Below are 21654 nucleotides of genomic sequence, written 5' to 3'. Positions count from 1 at the left end.
GAATTGTAACAAACATTTATGCCCAAGGACCAGATGCACAGTGTTTACAAACGCTAATTTACAATGTTCACGTTCAATTCACGTGTGAAATAGCATTTGATGTTTTTATATTGATGTTTTTATACCAAACATAATGGTATTCTGGAATGATAAGGTTTATTATAATCACATTGAATAATGTACGTGCACACATACCAATCATAGGTCAAAACATTGCTAAATTTGGCTTAATTATAAAAGCCAGAAGTGATACTACTTGAAGAGCCATGTGGGAGCCAAAAGCGCTGGCTCTTATTGCTGAGCTGAGCCAAATGATCCAGGTCACCAGAAAGAGAAGGAATTCCCATCACTTCTGCAATCAGTGAGTGACCGCGTTTAGAAGAACAGAAAAAAATCTTCCATATTTTGTAGCATATCAACTCACAGGGAATGATCCAGGGAATTATAGTAATAAAACTTGTTTCTCACACTGCTGAGCGGCCGACAAATCTGAAGGATATCCCAAATGTTTAAAATGACTGCGTTTATGAAGCGTGAGGTCACCAGAAGCAGATCATGGGAGCGTAACTGGTCAGGGCGAAGGGTAAGACACTACGTAAAGTCACACGGTCTCATTCGCTGCGTGTCAAGCCTACGTTTGTAATCCAAGCCTACGTTTGGAATTTTCTCCTTAGCTACATTCTCTCTGCTTTGATAACAGGGCAAGTGCGTCCTCGACGTTCGTCGTGTTAGCTCGAGACAATATTGTTTAAAAACGGCGTGAATTCGAGCTTGATTAAAAAATGGCAACACGTAGGCCTACCCTGACAGCTCACTAAATTGTGTTGGGTTCATACATGATTGTACGCACACAAGGATCAAGGGGAAACTCTGAAAACAGATACAAAATTTGAAAGAAATCCGACAAATTATTGTGCGCACATAGGATTTTGTGCATACGTTGGATAATACAATTTCAAGCCCCTCAAGTACACAGCATGTTCTCTGAGGCGTCTATGTTAACCTTCCATAACCTTCCATTGCACAACTAACTGAAATTTGGTGAGAGGCTGTCACGTAATTCAAAATGTCAGCACACAGTCTAACAGCATGTTTGCCCCTTATTTCACCGCATTCAATTGGGAGCCGGACTAACGCTCACCTGTTTAAGGGCAGTTGTTTAAATTTTTAACAACATAAAAAAAATCCAATAGAAAAGGAGTGATATATTATGCTGTGGCCACTCTTACCACCCTGACTCCGGATACGGAGACTTTGTCTTCGCGCTTCTGTCAATAGGTTAAAATGAGCACAGAAGTGATGACCTAAATTTACACACAAGATGGAAGTGACAGACTTAAAACTCGTGATCAGACATGCAGATGTTGAAATGCACTTGTGTGGCCACGGCAGCCCTCCGTTTTGAACGCATGGCAGACAAACACAATTCTGAAGATAGCTTTTTATTGTCCTTTCTCATATCAAACGAAAACAGCCTGGGAAGCGACTTTACGAGCTTATATCGTAGCCTACTCAAATATTCGGCTAAAGAATGAGAAAATACATCCTTTCTATAACCGGTTACGGGAAATTTGATTTATGCTCTTCTGTGCTTTCGGGATCAACTTAATAATGAATTTAATCACGAACGTTACTGGGGATAAGCGGGTGTTAAATTTAAACCCGGGGAAGGACAAACGGTTCGTGTGTGACATCTCGGTCAAATAAAGCCAGTTAGAGGTCACGACAAGCATCCTGCAACTTAAGACTGCCTACTAGAAAAGTCAGTAAAATGCGTACTTACCTCATGTTTGATTAAAATTATTTCGATCCGATACGGCGTTTGTCAAAAGACTCGCACATATCTTAATTTTAGCGTGTGCTGCGAGAAAAGGAGATCTATATGGTAAGGCTTACAGTCCAACCCTGCGCCTTCCTACTTTGTTAATTGCGTAACTTCGCAGTTTCACTAGAACGAAAGTTGACTATGCCCTTCCCGACCAGCTTTTCATCAGCTACTTGCCTTTTCAAATACACATTTGTCTCGTTATTTCGAATGTAATGTTCGGGGAAACAACTCTTTTAAGATTTACAGCCAATCCGACTATGATATAACCTACTTGCATCACAGTAAGTGCTCTAGACAAACCCAGACTATTAAAGATAACTTATGAGCATCAAATAAGTGGTTGGAACTAACACAAATGAAAAATAAATGCGTCTATCACTTCCTTATAGTTAACTAGCTGATACTTGTCCTTCTTCATTCTGATTAAAAAAAAACAAACAAACAAACTCCAGCCTAAGACATTCATAAATCTTCTTTGCTGATCCAAATCTTCAAGCTTTAACTAGAGACGGAGAACTGGGAAAAACAGACAAGTAGAGACACAGACGTTGAGTACTGAAGTAGTCCAAACTCAGCAAGAGTGTTTAAAACCATGGCACCTGTTTCCACAATGCCGTCTAAAAATGATGCAATCATGTCAAAATCATAATTAGATCTTTTAGTTAGTTGGGGGGTTTTTTTCGGAACGAAGCATAATCACAAACCGTGTGATACATTCAATGGGAACACTGTAAGTACACTGTCGCAGCTGTATGTAGAGTACATCAACACAGGAAACTGTACAAAAAGGTACGTGGCAAAACCTGTAATGTAAATGTGAAAAACCACAGGTACATAACCCGGCAGCAAACATACACAGGCTTAGCACATACAGTCATCGTCACGACATGTTTCATCCTTTTGATTTTTTAATGGTCAGGTTAAAACACACAAAACGCGAGATCCCCCTTTTTTCCACGATAGCGGTTGTGTTTTACAAAATAATCTTCTTTGGGTTTCAAACGTAGCTGTCATAGAAATGCAGGCAGTCATGAATGAGCCAAGTCTTTCAGTTGAAATAATATATATCCACCACACCAGCATGTATGTCTAGGGTGTAAACCGTGGCGTAGGGTTTATTCTGATTACTCATTAAGCTGATGATTAAAGAAGACTCGTCATCAGTCAAGAGACTTTTCTAGTGAGGAGTAAGAAAGACTTGTGTGTTATCGAAGAGAATGCATGGGCTGGACGTGCTAGCACAGAGGGTCACTTGAAATGATGCAAAAATCTGGAGGTCTTGACTCTTCTTTGTTTAGAGAAGCATGACTCTAGCCATTGCTTCTGAACAGGGAGAGCATTGGGATACTGCTTCACCAAGTCCTGCAGCTCCTGTAAGGTAAACGTAAACACACACACACACACACACACACACACACACACACACACACCATATCTGAATACCAACACATTCAGTGTACACACTTCCTACATTTCAAAATTTATGTCTCACTGGCTATTCTACACACCTCCATAACTCCACAAATATTTTACAAATACACACACACTCACTTTAAAATACTACTTATACTTATGAATCTAAACACACACATACACAGACAATATGCATACTGGCACATTCTCTCACACACATACACACACACTTCTCTTTTTCACAGTGCAGAAGGGTGAAAAGTAATAGAGGGAAGTGACAAGCAGTCAGCACCTGTGAGTGAACCGGGCTGTCCACCTCCGCCACAACGTGAGTTACACGTGAGCTCATTATGTCCTCTTCATCACCATCATAGGTGCATGTCCGTTAAGGGAAATTTTTCTTATTAGCTGTAGGCATCTCACAGCTGCATCACAAACGTTCTCACACAACAAATGGACACAGTGTCACAGAGGTAATATGGGAACAGTCAAAGGACAATAAAAGACGGATTCAAACAAATCCCTATGGTGCCCTGCTATTTAATCAGAATGTTATGCAATGCAAAAAGAGTGCTGTAAAGAGTGTGTACTTTTAGATAATGTTACAAGTTAGTTACCTAAAGGTTTTAATTGTTTTTTTAAAGCAAACTAAAAATAACATACTAAAGATGAAGTTACTATGATTGTAGTTTTAACTACACACTGGTTCAAAAAAGTGACTCAAATGGTATTGTAGTTGGAAACTGTGTCTGGCACGGATGTTGTAAAAGGATATGTGATGAGGTAGCGTGACAGCTTCTTGCGTTCTGAGGCAGTGACATTGTAAAAAAAAACATGCACACCATTCATGAAGTCAGCCAAGGTGTGTGACCTTTCTTCCTCTGATGTGTCCGACGACACCTGTGAATCCTCTCGGCTGGAAGGTCGTGGGGTCAAAGACGACCCCGTGTCTTTATCGGCTGATGTAGATTTTGAAGTGGAAGCGGCTGCTGTCTTTGAAGGTGTTGCTCTAGCTGAATTTGTCGAGGCATGTGGGGTGGTTTTGCTGTAGTAATATCTGACGATAAAGATAAGGAATACTAAAGAAAAAAAAACAAAACACCAAAAAGTTTTCGTTGAAAATTTTCCCACGGAGAGTCTGCCCTCCCATAGGACTTGATTTACATGTTTAAACAAATCAATAAACAGGCACAGTTATTGATTCAGATATGTAGTCAAATGCAGAGCAGTGTAAAAATGGAGTAAAGGGGTGTGTGTGTGTGTGTGAGGTGGGGATACATGGAGGTGGGTACTCCTCTGGAGGCAAGATGTTTCCGGATGAGTCTCTCTGTGCCATACCAGTTAAAACCTTTGGTGGAGTGACCAATACGTGGCAGATGTACGCTTGCTATGAGAGGAGAGATGGAGAGAGAGAGAGAGAGAGAGAGAGAAAAGACTGGATTGCACAACAGGCTGGTTTGCTCAGAGAAAAGGACAGAACTCCAAGTCCCTGCTGGTTATTAAGAAAACCAAAAAGAGAGAGAGAACAATTTCAATTATCAGTCCAAGTTTAGTTCCTTGGAAGGAGTGCCAACAGAATGATCCCACAGCATGTCTGCCATGACGTAGGCTGTGAGGCGTTCATCAAAGATTGTTGATGGACGATTCTGATGGAAGAGATCCAGTGCTGTATCTTTTTAATGGCCAGTTTTAACCAAAATAAATCCAACCATTATGCAAAATCAAAATGATTTAACAGGGAAAAAATTGCCTCTCTCTCCACATTATTTTTTTTGTACTTACTCATCATGATCATTCATGGGCTTGCACAATTGATCATTTTTATGACTTTTTAAATTTGTCCTTCATGTGTTTATAATGATGAGGGTTTACTGAAAATGTGACCTGAGCAGAGGTTAAACCTAGGATAGATACCTTTTCTCTGTTTGGCAGCTCTGAAGATCTTCTTAAGACCCTGATCCAATGCCGGCAGCAAGATTCCTGACAGGCTGTTGTTTTTATCTCGCTGCTGTGCTACTATTAGTGCCAGCTGCACACACAGAGAGAGAGAGAGAGAGAGAGTGAGAGAGAGTGTAGGGGAGTGACAGCTCTGGATTACCAGTACAAACATCTGTCACCAGCAACGCATTCCATTAACCACAAATCTTCCACTGCCCTTTTTGTCACTGGTCATGGATGGATGGATGGATGTATGTGATGGATGGATGGATGGAAAGAGTGCGAAGGAGAGAAAAACCTTTCAGACTTAACTCACGTGATCTCGGCCGCTGAGTCTGGACTGCTTGTCATCGATTGGAAAAAACAGAACTTGTCCCAACTCTAAATCTAAAAAAAAAAAAAAGAAAAAAGAAAAAAGAGAAAGAGGTTTTAAAAATGCCTCAGGTATTCCCTCAGGTATTTTGGAGTGCTGCTGTCTGTGTTAATAACCTCATTGAACCCTTTCAATCATTGTTTCTCAACAAGTCTTAGGGACCGACTATGCTACACATTTTTGTCTAATGTCGGGAACCACTACAATCAGTTCAAGAGCTTCAGTAATCAGCCCTCACCTTGAATCAGATTGTGATTGTGTGTCAACAAAAATGTGTCGTGTCGCTTATAAATCATCAGAACTGGAGTTGTGAACCACTGTTGCAGACAGAGGCCTGAAACCCACTTGTAGAGCCATATTTTTTGGTTCGTCTGTGAGTGTGCTGGTCAGGTGTGCAGAGGAGCTATAAGAGAGCTGAATTACCTTCCATCTTTCCAGCAAGTTCATACTGTTTTCGTGGCTCATCTGACCTGATTTCCAGTGCAGTGAAGAGACCTCCTCTACCCCAGCGACCAGAGTCGTCTGTAGGACACAAACGTATTTAGAGAACGCTTTTTCCGTTGCAGTTAAACAAAATTCTTGTGTGTGCGTGGGTGTGTGGGTACATACCAACACAGTGAACAATGATAACATCCTCTTGATCTGCCTGTGGCATCGTGACATCACCGAGCACGTAGCGAATGTCTCTGGAGCTTATGCTTGTGTCTTCGTCTTCCTCAACGTCAAACTCATCTTCCTCTTCTTCTTCCTCCTCCTCACTCTCCGCAGTAGGCAGAGATAGCGACCTGTACCCACACGATTTCCACCACGCCATCCTTAATTAAAGACAGAAACACAAACATTCATTTGTAATCTGCTGATCAAAAAAAAAAAGGAAAAAAAGTCTACAGATGCTTACAAAGAACTCAGCTGCCAAGTTACGAGATAAGTGTTTTGTAGGTGGTCAGAGGATAGGTCATCGCTGGTAAGGGTAATATTTTATTAATAACTATAGAAGGGGCAGGACTTTTCCTTGGTAGAAAGTGTTTGCTTTCTTACTTTTTTTTGTGCTTCTCCTCTTCCTGTTTCTTCTTCCTCTCTTCCTGTAGTTTGGCCCTCTTAGCAGCAGCTTCCTGTCTCTTCTGACGTCTGAGCTCCAATTCTGCCTCAGTCAGGGGCCTTTTCCTCTTCACTGGGGTTGCCAGGGGCCCAGACAGCAACACCTGGGCCTACACAAGAGCACAAATACACTAGTTGTGCAGCAAGACCCAAAAAGACAGTCAATTAGAACACTATTTTGCTTTTAACTGTTGACCTGGGAACAGAGAGGACGAGTGTGTATTTGTGTCTGTGTGTGTGTGTTTATGTGTCTGTGTGTGTCTTTAGGAGGGGGGAGGGTGGAAGGAAGAAGGGAGAGAGAGAGAGAAACGGAGAGAGATAATGAAAGAGCACAAGCAAACCGAAAGAGAATGAATGGAGGAAGAGTGAGAAAAAACGGAAAGAGAGAGAGAGCCCACACAGAAAAGACGCAACAGACAGAGGTCAGTCGTGTCCTCACCCCTTTGTGGCGGAGAGCTCTGCCCTCTGTCTGAGCAGTGTCTAACTGGACCTGCTGCTCTGCCAGCAGAAGGTCAAAGGTCTTCTGGTCGTCTGCACTGGGGTTCTTCGAGTAGTCCTTCCCCTCAAAGTAGTACATGTGGTCTGGAGGAGCAGAAGGAACAAAGCTAGAGTTTATTGATGTCTGAGAATTGATTTTAAAGGACTTCAGAGAGAGAAGACATCAGAATACATTCCATATAGTATTAAAAGGAATCAGGGGGTTAGATTCACAAAGGTTTCAAAAAGAAGAAACTTCTTCTTAAGTGTTTAATTCCTCTTAACACTAAGAGTAAACGAAAAAGTTAAGAAATTGCCATTCTTAAAATTGTTCACTTTCTTTTTTTTTCTTGTGAGGACAATTAAGAGGACTTTTTTTTTCTTCTTAAATACGATCTTAAAAATGAATCAACGTTTGTCTAAAACTCCTGTAAACATGAGAAGAAGCTGCTAAATAGACATAATGTATGAAGACAAAAATATTTAAAGTAACGTGGACAAACCAAGGTGAGGTAAGAGTCAATCAAAGTTCTCACTATGCCCAGCGTTAGCCGTTTCCTCCTCCTCCTCCTCCTTATCCTCCTCTTCCTCTTCCGGTCTGACGAGCTCTTCATCACTCAGCCACTCTCCGCCCCGACTGGGACCCAGAACCAGCCTCAGATCTATGTCTTGTACAGAGCTCTCCTCTGACTCCAACAGCTTATCCAGCCCAAACTTCACTATCTCACTCAACTATACAGCGAGAGAGGGAGAGAGACAGACAGACAGAGAGACTGTTTGAACGTCATGCTCCCGCATTACTAAACACCTCAGTGTGGGGCCTAGTGAAATGTTTTGTGTGGTATGAAGGTCAGAAGAGACGGACATGTCACTCACACAAAGCATACATAACTGTTTGCCTTACAAAAACCTTCCTTGCAAAATCTTTACCTTCACAGATAGATAGGTGGTCAGTTGATTAATCGGAGGGTCCAGCAGAAAACCGAAAAGTACTCATTGTTCTCTCAGACATGGGTAAAAGGTATTCGTTATCTGAGGCAGGCAAGGCCAAAGGCCCTGTGTGGCTCAGGTGCGTCTTTGGCCGAGAAATCGTTTTCTTTATTCAGAAACATCATGAGTCTCAGTAACATCCTGTGTGCAAGAAGCAGCTCTTCTCCTCTCCTCTGCTCTTTTTCATCTGTACCATCATTGACCCTCAATAAAGAAGACTACTACCAAAAACCACGCTGCGCCTTTTAATTATTTTGCCAACAAACGCAAATGCCCAACATCTCAACAAGAGCTAACATTAAAAGTGCTGTATGCTACATTGTAACTGCAGACAAAGTTAGAAAGAGAGATACACAGAAAAAGGCTTTACTTATATTAACTGAGAGAGAGAGAGGGAGAGAGAGAGAAACTTACCTGCAGGCCAGAGGCAGCAGTTTGGGCTTGCTGTAGTAAAGAGAATCGTCCCTCCTCTATAACTGTCTCAGTGAGACGCAGCTTGGTCGCAGCCCGACCATAAATGATCTCCTCCACTGTATCCCTCCCCAGCAACCGAATCACCTTCACTGCCCTGCAACAACCAGGCACACACAGTTACGAATTGCTTATTGGCTAAAGACCAGATTGTCGTACCGCCTATATAATTGATACCTCGTCTGGCCAATCCGGTGCGCCCGTGCAGCAGCCTGCAGGTCATTCTGAGGGTTAAAGTCACTGTCCATAAATATGACCGTATCCGCAGCGGTCAAATTCATGCCAACTCCACCTGGATAACATGTACACACATGTCCAAATCAGCCAGATTCATCCAAGAGTGACATGTTTAATTTCTTCTTTCTTTGATGTGTTCGGAGTGGAAGAAAAAAATTGCTGAACCAAATTTTAAAAGATAACCAGGATGTAACTTTTTTTTTTTTATCTTTGTTTGTTCCTTGCAAGTCCTACTGTACACTTTTTAAGAGTCAGTCCAAGACTGTTGTTTTCTATTTGGTTAATCTACATCGAAAAAGTCCCTTTTAACCATAAGCATATAGACTTGTTGAAATTTGTCCAAAAAAAAAAAAAAAAAGACAAAAAAAAAACACTTCAGAATGTGATGAACGCAGAATATTGAACATAGTCGCTAGCTGTGTCTGAAATGGCATACTACATACTACTCGCATACTAATTATGACGTAAAAGTAGTAAGTAGTATGCAGTACGTGAAAAATAAAAATTTTGCAGTACACGACAGTTACCCGGATGATGTACTACATTGGCGAAAATTTCTAGTATACATCCCGAGCTCACTTCGCTGACTACTGCATCCCATGAAGCAACGCGGTGATTTCCAACTGTCAAAAAATTTTAAAAACATGGCGGACAGCGACAGAACCAACTTCAACTGCAGCTGCAGTTCCGAAGATAAATGTATCAGTTGCATATTTTGGTGTAATAAATCTTCATACGCTTTCTTATACGGCTACTTTTGATACATATTTGTGGTTGTCGTGTGTTGTTCGATTTTAACAGAACAGATAGCCCAACCGATAGCAAACGTGTAGTACACTACACGAAAGTTGTCATAATTGCGTACCATACTGTATACTAGTGTGTGGAGTAGTGCGCAGTATGCAGTGTATACTAGGCTAGTATGTAGTATGTAGTACGGTAGTATGCCATTTCGGACACAGCCTCTGTTTTTGCATTATTACCAAGGAATGCTGTACCCCTGTCTTCTTTTGACAGATAGTCACTCAGAAACACATGACATTCAAATGTCAGTGTTTAATTATGTAGAATTATGTTATGTGTTGAAGGCATGGTGTCAGCCTGAAGACTTGTCAAATGAGTTGGGGAACTTTTTTAACCTTTTCATTAATTCCATTTGGATGAATTCTATTTTGTCTCAGAAATAATTGCAATTAACAATATAATTGTCTCTTTCGGTCAAATTCAAAAATATTGATTTATTTATTATTTCTCGAACAAATTAAAGTTTTGAATGAATCCCAGGATTCATCTTTTGGTTATTTCACCGTTATGTGACCCAGATAATGTAATAACACAAATGCACAGCCTACGAAGTAAACCATGTCTCCCTATTATAATAAAACATTTGTATTTTTTGCTTGACAGTAGCCTGACAGTCAAGTCAGAAATCCTTCTACACTGCTACAGCAGAGTCCAACCCCCTGGACAGGAAAGCTCTTAACAGATTGATCCGGGACGCCGAACGCATCACCAGGACAACATTGCCCCGCCTCCTGGACATCTACACCAGGCAGTGCAGGTCCTGGGCCAATAAGATCATCACAGACATTCACCATGTTAACCACAATCTGTTTCAGTGGCTGCCCTCTGACAAGCATCTCCGCTCCACCCTGGCCAGGACTGAGAGGCTAAGGAGGAGCTTCCTCCCCCGGGGCCATACGGACCATAAACACTCATAAAACTACATAACACACATCCTACACATATTCTGCACCTTTTTGCACATTGCATTTTTGCAATACTTTACAACTGTTCGCACACCTGCACTGTTCTGTTTACAACTTTACAACTGTTCACACACCTGCACTGTTTTGTTTACAACTTTACAACTGTTCACACACCTTCACTGTTCTGTTTACAACTTTACAGCTGTTCACACACACTTTTGCACTTTGAATCTTTTGTAGCACCTTCATTGCAACTGTCTATACTGCAACGCAACTGATCATACACTTACAACTGTTCACCTCCCTCTACATTGCTTATATTATTACCTTTGTTTTCTATTTATATTATTTTTATATTGTTTCCCGTTACCTCCTGTATGTACTTTTTATCTATTTCTCGTTTTCTTTTTCTTTTCTTTATCTAGATTTATACTGATATTTCGATTTTTAGTACAGTTACCGGAGTTACTGCAATTAATTTCACTGCTGGCGTACTTGTACAATCATGCACGTGACAAATAAATCTCTTGAATCTAATCCATCTATCCCTCTACTCCCCAAATGAACGATCGTCCAGTCGTAGTTAAGCTGAACTCAGTTGGGCTTGCAGACTCCCCACATTTTGACATGACCAATGGGACAGTGTCAAGCGATTTTTCTTACCACCACTACATGAAAACTCCAGTGAAAACCAAGCGTGTACCAGTTTAATGTTATGCGCATTTCTCAAAGCTACATCACCGCTTCTCACGAAACTTCTGCTTCTGTTTGGATTTTTAAAATAGAAATAAAACACAATAAAATAAAATGAAAATCTGTTTTGATGTTTAATTATCGAAAGCTTGACTTCGCAACTGTTGTGGCCTTCACTTGCTATCGGGAATATCCTAATTACGAGTTCCGGGCACATGAATGGTCAAACGAAGTCGTAAAGTGTAAGTACTCGATCCGTCCCGGCTGCATGATCCGTTCTGCACATGCGCGCGCGTGCGCGAAGGTCAACTAACCCTATCCTTAACCCCAACAATCAGCGCACGCGTGTGCAGAAAGGATCGTGCTTCCGGGGACGGATCGGGCACTTACAGCGTAATTAATAGTGGGGAAACTCGAATTTTTCTGCGATAGCCGAGTTGTTCCATAGAGAGGGCGATGGCACTAACAAACATGGCGCAAGGCAAGGCATCAATAGATGGCAAAAATTAATTTATTTAATACTGTTGTGTTGTACGTTAAGTGTGTGTGTGTATAACAATGCTTCAACAAAGTTCGTTTCATGAACAGAAAGTTAGATTGAGGTGATTTCTGAACCTCCATTCGCGGGTTTTTTTTTTAAATAAATGAATGTAATTAATTAGTCGCGCTAATTTTATCCTGAAGCCTAAATGCTACACCTGATGCGGATCGTCTCTTCTTCAATCTGTCTCTGTCGCCCAAGAGAGCCTTTATTCCGTTTTATTTTCACATCAGCGATAAAAAACAATGTTTTTGACAGGTCGTCCATTTTTTAAAGCTGCCTCCATATTTGTGCTTGATTTCTAGCAAAGAATGCGTTTTAAATCGTAATTACGGTTTCCGAACTCGGAACTTGATGATAGGACGAGTACATGAAGACAGCATTTAAATCAATATGGGCGGGGCGTCCTCTTATAGGATAGCTACTGTTCTGTCGCTCTATACTACGAGAAGCCGTTTAGGCCAAAATTGAATATTTCACTCGCACATACATATATACTTCACTCGCACATACATATATACTTCCAAAATTGAATATTTCACTCGCACATACATACATACTTCACTCGCACATACATATATACTTCACTCGCACATACATATATACTTTAACCGGAAGTTGCTACCACAACGTGGCGCCAATAAACAGGATAAAAGGAGTTGAGACACAGGTGGGACCAAAATGCATTATGGCGGTCAATAATGCAGCCCACGCTGAAGCTGTCTCTTTGCTCCAGAATCTGCTTACATCTCCTTCTGTGATCAATGACATTGTAACAGCTGTGAAGAACAATAGCAGCCAAGTATCAAGCGTTATTTATCCTATTTGAAGTATGTATGTATGTGCGAGTGAAGTATGTATGTATGTGCAAGTGGAGTATTCAATTTTGGCCTAAATGGCTTCCCATACCATAGGGTACACGCTGGCATTGGAAACGTGTTTGACGGTTGCAAACAAAAGTGTGATCATGCTTTGATCCATTTCATTAGAAAATGCTTTTACCGCAGTTTAACAAAGAAACAGCAATTACGTCCACCAGTTACGGTAAGACAGTTAAATAATTGTAACAGGCCAAGACATGTGATGAAAAACAGCTGCAGTAATACAGCTAATTATGCTACAATCTTTGTGTGTGTGTGTGTGTGTGTGTGTGTGTGTGCGCGCGCGCGTATAGAGGTGCAATAACTGACACACACACCTGCATAGCATTTATGACACACCTTATCTAATAACATTAATGCTCCAAATATCTCTTTTTAAACATTTTGTGCCCCTAATTCTGCACTCTTTTCCTCTTCACTCACACTCCATTTCTCTTTATATGATTTTGGTGCTTATTCTTCGGTTTAGAGACAGTAAACCCACCAGCCTTTGTGCTCAGGAGGAAGATGAAGATGTCACTGGTGCTGAAATTTTTGATGGCCAAGTTACGCTCCTCACCCCTCACAGAGCCATCAAGGCGCTCATAGCTATAACCTACAGAGGAGATACAGACAGGAACAAGAAATCAGAACAGGAAGTGCTTTCTCTCTCTCTCTCTCTCACTCACACACACACACACACACAGATTGTAAATTATGAGAGATTCACACAAACACAGGATATGAGGCCAAAAACCACAGACATTAGCTCTGCAGAATGAAAATGTAGTTTGAAAAACAAACAGAAACAGCTGAGCTCCACTGATCTCTTATCGCTATAAATCACATTCTTATTCTGAGAACTTTTATCAGCAATTAATTTATGAAAAAAAAAAAATTCCCATCATACGAAGTAAACCACATGAAAGCAGAGGCATAGAAAAGCTACTTAAGGAGGAAGCTGAGGAAAAGAAGGAGTAGAGAAGATGACAACAACACTCTCTGGCACTGCAACAGGGCAGTAAAAGAGAGAATTAAAGAGTTTTTCAGAATATTACCATCTCAGCAACAAGATCACATGAAAAAAACACACTAAGGACCCTATAGTTAATATCACTACTTTATAATTGTTTATATAATTGTTTACAAATAAAAAAAGAGAAAGAAAAAAAGGCAACTACTGAACTGGGTGTAATGAAGCCTTGAGCAGAAATACTTGAAATGTAATATGTATATTATCATTCTTAGCACTAGAGTATAATTTCAAAATGGGTCAGTAAATACAGTTATCGACTTCATCTCCCCAGAAAAATGCATTTACTGTTCTGAGCACTTAGGCACAATGGGTGTGACTATGAATGAGGTATGGATACAGTGTCCCTCCAGAATTACTGACACCTTTGGTAATGATAAGTAAAACAAGCCATGAAAAAAATGTCTTTTTGGTCTTCATCTTACACTGAAAATCAAGCCTTCTAACAGAGGGTAAACTGTTTAAAGAGGAGAAATCCCAATCTTTTTGTCAAAAAAACATTTTTACCTAAGCATTGGCACCCCTCAAAATTCTTACAAACCCTAATTGATGTACGTTTCAATTCATATTTTACTTTTTAAGATAATCTGGGTCTTTGGGAATTCCTACGTGGTCACGACTGCCTGTTTCACTGGGGTATAAAATATGGGCTAATATTTGTGATAAATATGGTGACATAATGGCCAGACTTCCTCAGATGTTCATCAAGGTGGGAAAGGTCAGAAAACACAACAATAACATGAAACAACTGGATTGTTGAAAAAAGAATTGTTGACTTTCATTTCAGGCAGTGGCTATATAATTATAGTTACATACCTAACAAGACCTGTCGTTGCAAGTGGGACAATAATTAAATAGTTCAAAACAAGTGGAGCCTGAATGAACCTGCCTAGAGGAGGAAGCAGTGTATCTTGACCTGAGACACAATGTGGAAGATGGTTCAAGAGGTAAGGATGTTCGAACAGACAGAGAACTGCAGTAGCCGGTTGCATACTGGAGTCACCATGTCCCAAAACTACAATCATATGCCACTTCCACATTAACAAGCTGTATGGAAGGCTTGTCAGGAAAACGCCTCTGCTGTCAATAGAGCATGAACATACGCACCTGGAGTTTTATGGTCACGTGAAACAAAAATAGAGAGTTTTGGTCACAAACACCAAAGGTGTCTTTGTTGTTTAAGGACAGGCGCTCATGCTAAACAGAACCTGTGAGGATTTTGGCCTGTTTGGATTCCACAGGCCCTGAGAAGCTTGCTCAGGTACATAGCACCATGGACTCGATCATGCACTCGGGAATTTTAAACTAAAATCGGGCTGCCTCTGCCAAGAGGCTAAAATCTGGTCAGGGTTGGATCCTCTAGCAGGACATTGATCCAAAATGTACTTTCAAATGCACACAACAGTGGTTCACTGATCACAAAATCAAGCTTTTCCAATGGCCATGCCTGTCCACTAACCTATAGCCCACTGAAAACCTGTGGGGTAAAAAGAATAAGAGAGTCCACAAGTGAAGACCACAGACTCAGGAGAGATTCTATGTGGAGGACCTGGTCTTGGATTCCTTGTTTTGTGCTCTCCCATCTGGTCAAACATGGTAGGAGAGTACTCAGTGCTGTTAACTTGGAAAAGGAGGGGTTCATAAAGTACTAAACGCAGGGGTGCCAATAAATGTGACAGACATCTCTGTCAGAATAAGATTCACATTGCTGTTGTTATGGTGCCATTTTTATAATATATGTTTTAATAATTATTACAGGTGCCAGACGTGCTACAGGGAACTCTATGTGGGTCTGTGCAACTCTAAGAATGAGAGCGATATGGATGCCTGGTTCTGAGAAACAGACTGTGTGTGTGGTTCTAAGAAAAAGACATTCTGTGTTTGTTTGGTAGTGGTTACAGGAGAAAAAAAATGCTGTGTATCTGTGTGGTCCTCAGATGAAAACAGATCAAGAGCAAAGCTTGGCAGTACCTCTGTACTCAAGGTAATCCTGCAGAATGTCAAGCATCCGAGTCATCTGAGAGAAGAGTAACACGCGATGGCCCCTTTACACAAACATCAAGAGAAAGTTCTCCGATTAAAACCTGAAAAAAAAAAAAACCTGGCCAGAGTTCAGGATTCTGTTCACGTCTGCTGAAAAAGAATTATTCTTTACAACTCACTACACCCTCCACACCCCCTAAAACACTAATTCGCTTCCACAGAATTTCTTTTTCTTTTTTTTTTTTATTTCCTTGGCAGTGCTCTCAAAAAGACCTGTTTACAATACTTATAATGTGTAAAGACAATATGAGTTGACAAGTGGATGAGTAGAGGTGAGATGACTGCAGGCTGTGTGTCTGACTGTTAAACTGTTTTTTTTTTTTTTTTTTTCACTTTTTAGTTTCTATAATATCCACTGACTGACTAATTGTATGACTGACTGACCCGTCTTTCAGATACTCAAGCATATGATCAAGCAGCAAGAGTTTCCCACTGGCCTCTACAAGGTGTTCCCCTATCTCAAACGGCTCAGGCTCCACTCCTGAGTGAGAGACAGAGAGAGAGAGAGAGAGAGAGAGAGAGAGGGGGAGAGAGAGAGAGAGAGAGAGAGGGGGAGAGAGAGGGGGAGAGGGAGAGCGAGAGGGGGAGAGGGTGTGTCTTACTGTCAACATACTTCAAGGAATCAGATTAATAATGACTCAGTTTACCTGCATGTAAATACAAGTTAAATACTACTGAGTTGTTCTTTACCATCAAACAGGTAAGGATGGTTGACACACTTTCTGAGCTGCATGAGTATGTTCAGGAGCCTGGTCTGACTGCCCTGATCATTCCCAAAAGCATCTGAAATCAGACAGACAGAAAGACCATGTAAAGATCCTGTGAACTAATATTCGACTGAGCCCAAGATGGTTTTGCTCCATCAATCTACTATTGCTCTGCATAATTTTTGTCAGGTTTGTTCTTGCTTTTACATAACACCCTTGAATTACGGTAAGCAAAGCCGCTGGATATTTTTCAAATGTAGAAGAGCCAAAAAAATATTACACTAATAAATTCAACAGTTTTTTTTATGTGCATTTATTGGTACCTTTGACAAAAAAAAACAACCAAAAAAAAAAGAAACAGATACAAAAAACAGTGCTTTAACAGTGTTTAAGCAGAACAATATACAATAAACTGTACGGGAAAAAAAATAACTACATCAATTTAACAAAAATCCATGGGAGGAATGAGTTAAACAGAACCTTACCCAGGTCTCTCATGAGTATGGCTTTATAGTATTTCTTCTGTAGAGCTGACATCCCATGATAAACCACCAGTTCTGTCTTTTTTGGAAGCTCGGCTGCAACCTCTGCTTTCACCCGGCGCAGCAGAAAGGGCTGCAGCACCCGGTGAAGCTCCGCAGCTACGCACAACACAACACAACACATACAAGTTAGATGACGCTAAAAAAAAACCCATAGGAGGACACACAGACATCAAGCAAAAAACTAGTCTCATAGTCTCTGTCTGAACCTGAGGTGAAAGCAGGTGAAAGTTAGGGGCTGAATGAGGAAAGAGGACGGAGTGGCCTCACAACACCCTGTCCCCTTTACAGTGTTTCTGTTTGTTTATTCATTGTACTGCTGTACGTGAGAGAGTTAGCATTGTAGTACTGCATTTAGAAGCATAACAGTGTCTTACAACTGTTTTGACATTTTTTTTTGTACCCAATTATTTCGAATGAACCAAATTTCTAAGGCTAGAATCCAAAGTGACTTTCTAAATTCTGACTTAAACATGCGAGAAATTGTCATTTTCCCAATCAAAATGCAAACTCTGCAATCACAAACCTCAGCTCTGACACTGACGTATTTATTTTAAAACCACAGTAGTGACAAGTGATTGTATTTCCATGACAACAATAAATAATGGTCTGTTGCTAAGATAACATTTTGTATGATGAATAAACCATATTTCACAATGTTGTGTTTTGTTCAGTATACACTTTTGGCCCCAAAATGAGCAATTAAGAATTGTGCATTATGATTTTTGCCAACTGGAATTCTGTTCTAAAAAATGTCAAAGACATCATAAAAACTTTATATGTATGTTCACATCCACAACCAAAGTAACATGACCATAATAGTGCATATATGGTCAAACCACATAGTTATGAACATAACATTGATTACAAGCACAGAAGGAAAAAATAACCTGCTAACCTGACCACCAATAACCACTTAACGCATCTGACTTTCATTACAGGTAACTAGACGCAATACTCTCATACCCAGAGCAGACTGTGTCTGCACATTTGCATATGCACAGACAAATTCATCTGTCTGGTGGCCTGGGAACACGCTGGGCTGAATGAAGCTGAGCAGAGAGTAGACTTCCCGTAGATCGTTCTGGATGGGAGTGCCAGTGAGGAGTACACGAAAACCCAACGAGAACTGAGAGAGGAATCAGAGACAAGCATGTTAGAGCAAAGACCAAACCCAGGATGCGCATGCATGCCCACTGCACGCCATCACCCACAACCTCTGATTTGTAAATTTCCAACACTCGTGATGGCTGATCAACATCTTCAAAATTCTTTGAGGGCATGTCTAACAGTATATATGTCACAATATTCTGGCATACTTGTATTTTAATATTATCCTCAGGACATGTTAACTACATCAATCTTACGTGTACACCACATAAGTGAATAATTTCTTTAGTAATTATATAAAGTAAATGTGAGGTAAGAACTAAGAGAAAAGCACATGAAGGGAGGAGAAGCAGAGCTGAGGATGAGTCAAAGAGATGGTCTCAGCACCTCTGACAGGGTCTGATAAAGCAATGAGTTCTGGTTCTTCAGTCGGTGAGCTTCGTCCACAACTAAAATTTTCCATTTCCACCTGCACACAGGAAAACAAAAACTGCTTATGGAGCCTGACTCTTGCCTCATAAAGGAAAGACACAGCATAAGCTTCTCTAAGGGTCAAAAGAAGACAAAAAAAAAAAAAAAAGACGATACCTTCTCAAGAACTTGGCATCTTTGAGGCACATCTATCCAAAAAGAAGAAATAATTTCAAATTTTCCATAATAACATGAATGTATGGACACAAAGAGTGAGTGAGTGAGTGAGTAAGTGAGCGAGTAAGTGAGTGAGTGAGTGAGTAAGTGAGTGAGTAAGTGAGGCATTAGTGAGTGAGAACATATTTCTCTTTATATTTCAGAGCATACGTCATCTCACTGTTTAAACTAGAACTAATCCTAGTGTATCTCATCCAACACAGCTAGTTTCTTAACCTCATATGTGGTAAGCAAAACATGGAAATTCTTGTCTTCCAGAAGATCCCTCTGTAGCTCCGCCCTTCTCTCCTTATCTCCAGAGTAACAGAGTACTGATAGACTGGGACAGATTCTAAAGCCAAACACAATCAGTTTCATGACAATGAACAATCTCATGTTTAGTTCAACAGAACACATTACAAATTAATGTTCTATATCAGAGATGCAAACATATACTTACAAGTCAAATCTCAAAGAAGCAATAGTTTTATCAACTACTTCGAAAAATTCTGTAAGATAATTGTATGGGCAAGCGGGATTTCATAATGTTCCACAGGAGTTCAGAGAATCCTCCTAACAAATCCAAAAAACAAGCCATTTATTCTTGAATGTAGTCAGTCTCCTTAGTTATGTTTACTTATCAGCCTTAGGCATTGGTCATGCTTTGCTGATTGTCTCCCATTCACATTTACCACTAACATTGTACAGTACTGGACCACTCTGCCAAACGTGGATCTAGGTTGCCATCTAGTGTCTAAAACACTTTAGACACATTTGGATGGACAAGTAACATAACTCTGTAATGTGATCTTAGCGATGAAAAACGTTTATAAGCAGGGTTCGAATTACCGGGGGGGGGGGGGGGGGGGGGGGGTGTTTACATACCCCCCTAAATAAGACATGGACCCCCCCAAAAGAGGTAAAAACAACTGTCGAAACATTTATATATCCTATGCTATATAGCCCTGGAGAAAAAGTTGACCCCCACACCCCCATTGTCATTGTATAATTCACACTCTGTTTATAAGCATTTTTCCATTCTACTTTAGCACATTATACAGCTCTTAAAACAATATACTGATTTAAAAAACTCTTTAAGCACTCCCAAGTGATGCTAATCTTCAAATATAAAAGGCCAAACGAAACCACTGTGGGTTTGCCGTGGACCACGGGAATATCACAACTAAATAAAATACAAAACATGTACAGTAAAGAACATGCTGTCACCAAAACATGAGGTTCTTTCTTTTAGAAAAGTTCTGAAAGAACCACGTCCTCGTGACTATCTGCCCTCCCAACATCACACACTCGAATGCATGCAGCGGCGGTTGCCACGACGAAACTGCAAGAACGGAATTCTGAAAAGGAATACTTCCTTTTAAAAGGCAAGACAGTCTAGAGCTTGCTTATATATCAGATTTGAATCCCTCACCGTTCCATCTCTTCTCTCCAGTTCTCTAAGACAGACAGCGGGCTGAGAATGAGGAAAGGTCCCCGCTGGTTCAGGGCACCTCGCGCATAGACGAGCAGAGAGATTGTCTACAGTAGAACACAGAAAACCCATTCAGTCAGATGCCGTGACATGAAAGCCTATATCTGATTAAAGATTGTAATACATGTAGGTGAGCTATATAAGGTGGTTGACACATCTGTTAGAGTGTAGCTTTTTGACAATACTGATAAATGCAAGTAAACTTCATAATGTTACAAAGCTCAACACACATCCAGTAGTATGTTACGCAGACACGAACGATGACGCGTAAAACGGCATCACTGACCTGACAGGTCTTTCCCAGGCCCATTTCATCCCCTAAAATACAGCCCTCCTGATTCTTCAGACACTGCGTCAGCCATCTGACGCCATCCAGCTGGTAGGACCGAAGTTGTATCCCTGTCAGGAAGCAAGTCGAATCAGGTCGCGGAAAGATTTAAAATTGTTCCTAATATACTGCGATCTGTCCGAAACACCGTCGTAACATTATTCTGTCTCAAGCAATAGACTGTACAAAGGTAAGAAAAGTAAGCTTATGTTCCAGCAGTCTGTCACGGAACTGGTTTAAAGAGCCAAGTCAATTCCTGATACATTTCAGTCCACAGCCAACGTTTACCTTATTCGCCACTCAGCTGTTATTACTGTAAGAACTTACTAGCAGCAATATGTCATTCTAAATATCAAACGCAGCACTTGTTTAGCAGCAGCAAAATAATATTACCCGGCATTAAAAGTGGGACAATGTCCAGTATTTTCAAAAGAAGTCAAAACCATCTCACCTACTAGTCCCCAGTTTTTTAAGTCTGTCTCCGACAAATCTGACTTGTCTTTGTCTGGTATTCTAGTCTTGACTGCATGCAGAAAGCTTGACATTGTTTAAGTTTAACTGTACTGTTTAATTTACATGGAAGAAGTTCTGTAGTGTATTACGGAAGTTTGTTTCACTCTCTAGGATATTACGCGCCATCACTTCTTTTTTTTTCTTCTTTTCGTTTTTTCCCGGGTTAAGGGGCGTTTACTGCCACCTATTGTGTTGGAATCTGAAAAGAGCACAGCTTCAAAATATTTGTAGATGGGTGAAGAATAGTATCGTTTATCAGTTGACTTTGCAGCAAAAAAATTGTTGAATGTCTTTACTATTTTATGGAGCCCTGACAAGAGGCCGGTTAGTGAGAAGTCAACTCTTCACACAGATTCTAAATCTAGATGAGGAAGTAAAATCCAGCACCTTCTTCCTGCATAGGACATGGTATTATGACAAGTTCATCTGTTTTCTGGGTGTGTGGAAGCCATCACATAGACCTGTGGTATATTTAGCCTTTAAGAGCAAGGTGACATTGTTCTTGCTTTGTCTACTACAGATGAACAGAACTTCCATTCTTTTTATGGGCTATTACAACAATGCAATCTAACGACCTCCTGGAAAAGAGGAGTTTATCACAGCTAAAGCTAATCATCTGAGAAATTTCTAG

General features: G+C 40.6%; 1 protein-coding gene across 1 annotated transcript; it reads right to left on the bottom strand.

Moving 5' to 3' along the window:
* Positions 1-3057: 3057 nt before the first annotated feature.
* On the bottom strand, positions 3058-21055 carry chd1l (chromodomain helicase DNA binding protein 1-like). The gene is made up of 25 exons (XM_030791579.1): positions 20962-21055; positions 20469-20581; positions 20123-20229; positions 18928-19042; positions 18652-18683; positions 18451-18532; positions 17920-18082; positions 16897-17052; positions 16395-16487; positions 16089-16185; positions 15633-15706; positions 13134-13244; positions 8766-8880; positions 8532-8685; positions 7664-7859; positions 7090-7232; positions 6591-6754; positions 6162-6367; positions 5976-6074; positions 5496-5566; positions 5156-5270; positions 4520-4628; positions 4017-4298; positions 3534-3615; positions 3058-3199 (listed from the first exon to the last, which is right to left on the bottom strand). Exons 1-25 carry the CDS (start codon positions 21053-21055, stop codon positions 3077-3079), a joined length of 3096 nt encoding a protein of 1031 aa, XP_030647439.1. The 3' UTR covers positions 3058-3076.
* Between the last annotated feature and the right edge of the window lie 599 nt (positions 21056-21654).

This window comes from Chanos chanos, chromosome 14 (assembly GCF_902362185.1).
Source record: "Chanos chanos chromosome 14, fChaCha1.1, whole genome shotgun sequence".
In the NCBI taxonomy this organism is placed as follows: domain Eukaryota; kingdom Metazoa; phylum Chordata; class Actinopteri; order Gonorynchiformes; family Chanidae; genus Chanos; species Chanos chanos.
Note: the sequence above shows the minus strand (reverse complement) of the source record. Positions and strands in the feature narration are given on the sequence as shown.

Coding starts and splice junctions, on each gene's coding strand:
- chd1l (XM_030791579.1), bottom strand. CDS start 21,055: ATGTCAAGCTTTCTGCATGCAGTCAAGACTAGAATACCAGACAAAGAC. Junction 16,488..16,896: donor CATACTCATGAGAGACCTGG/GTAAGGTTCTGT, acceptor GTCTGATTTCAG/ATGCTTTTGGGAATGATCAG. Junction 6,075..6,161: donor TATCATTGTTCACTGTGTTG/GTATGTACCCAC, acceptor TGTGTCCTACAG/ACGACTCTGGTCGCTGGGGT.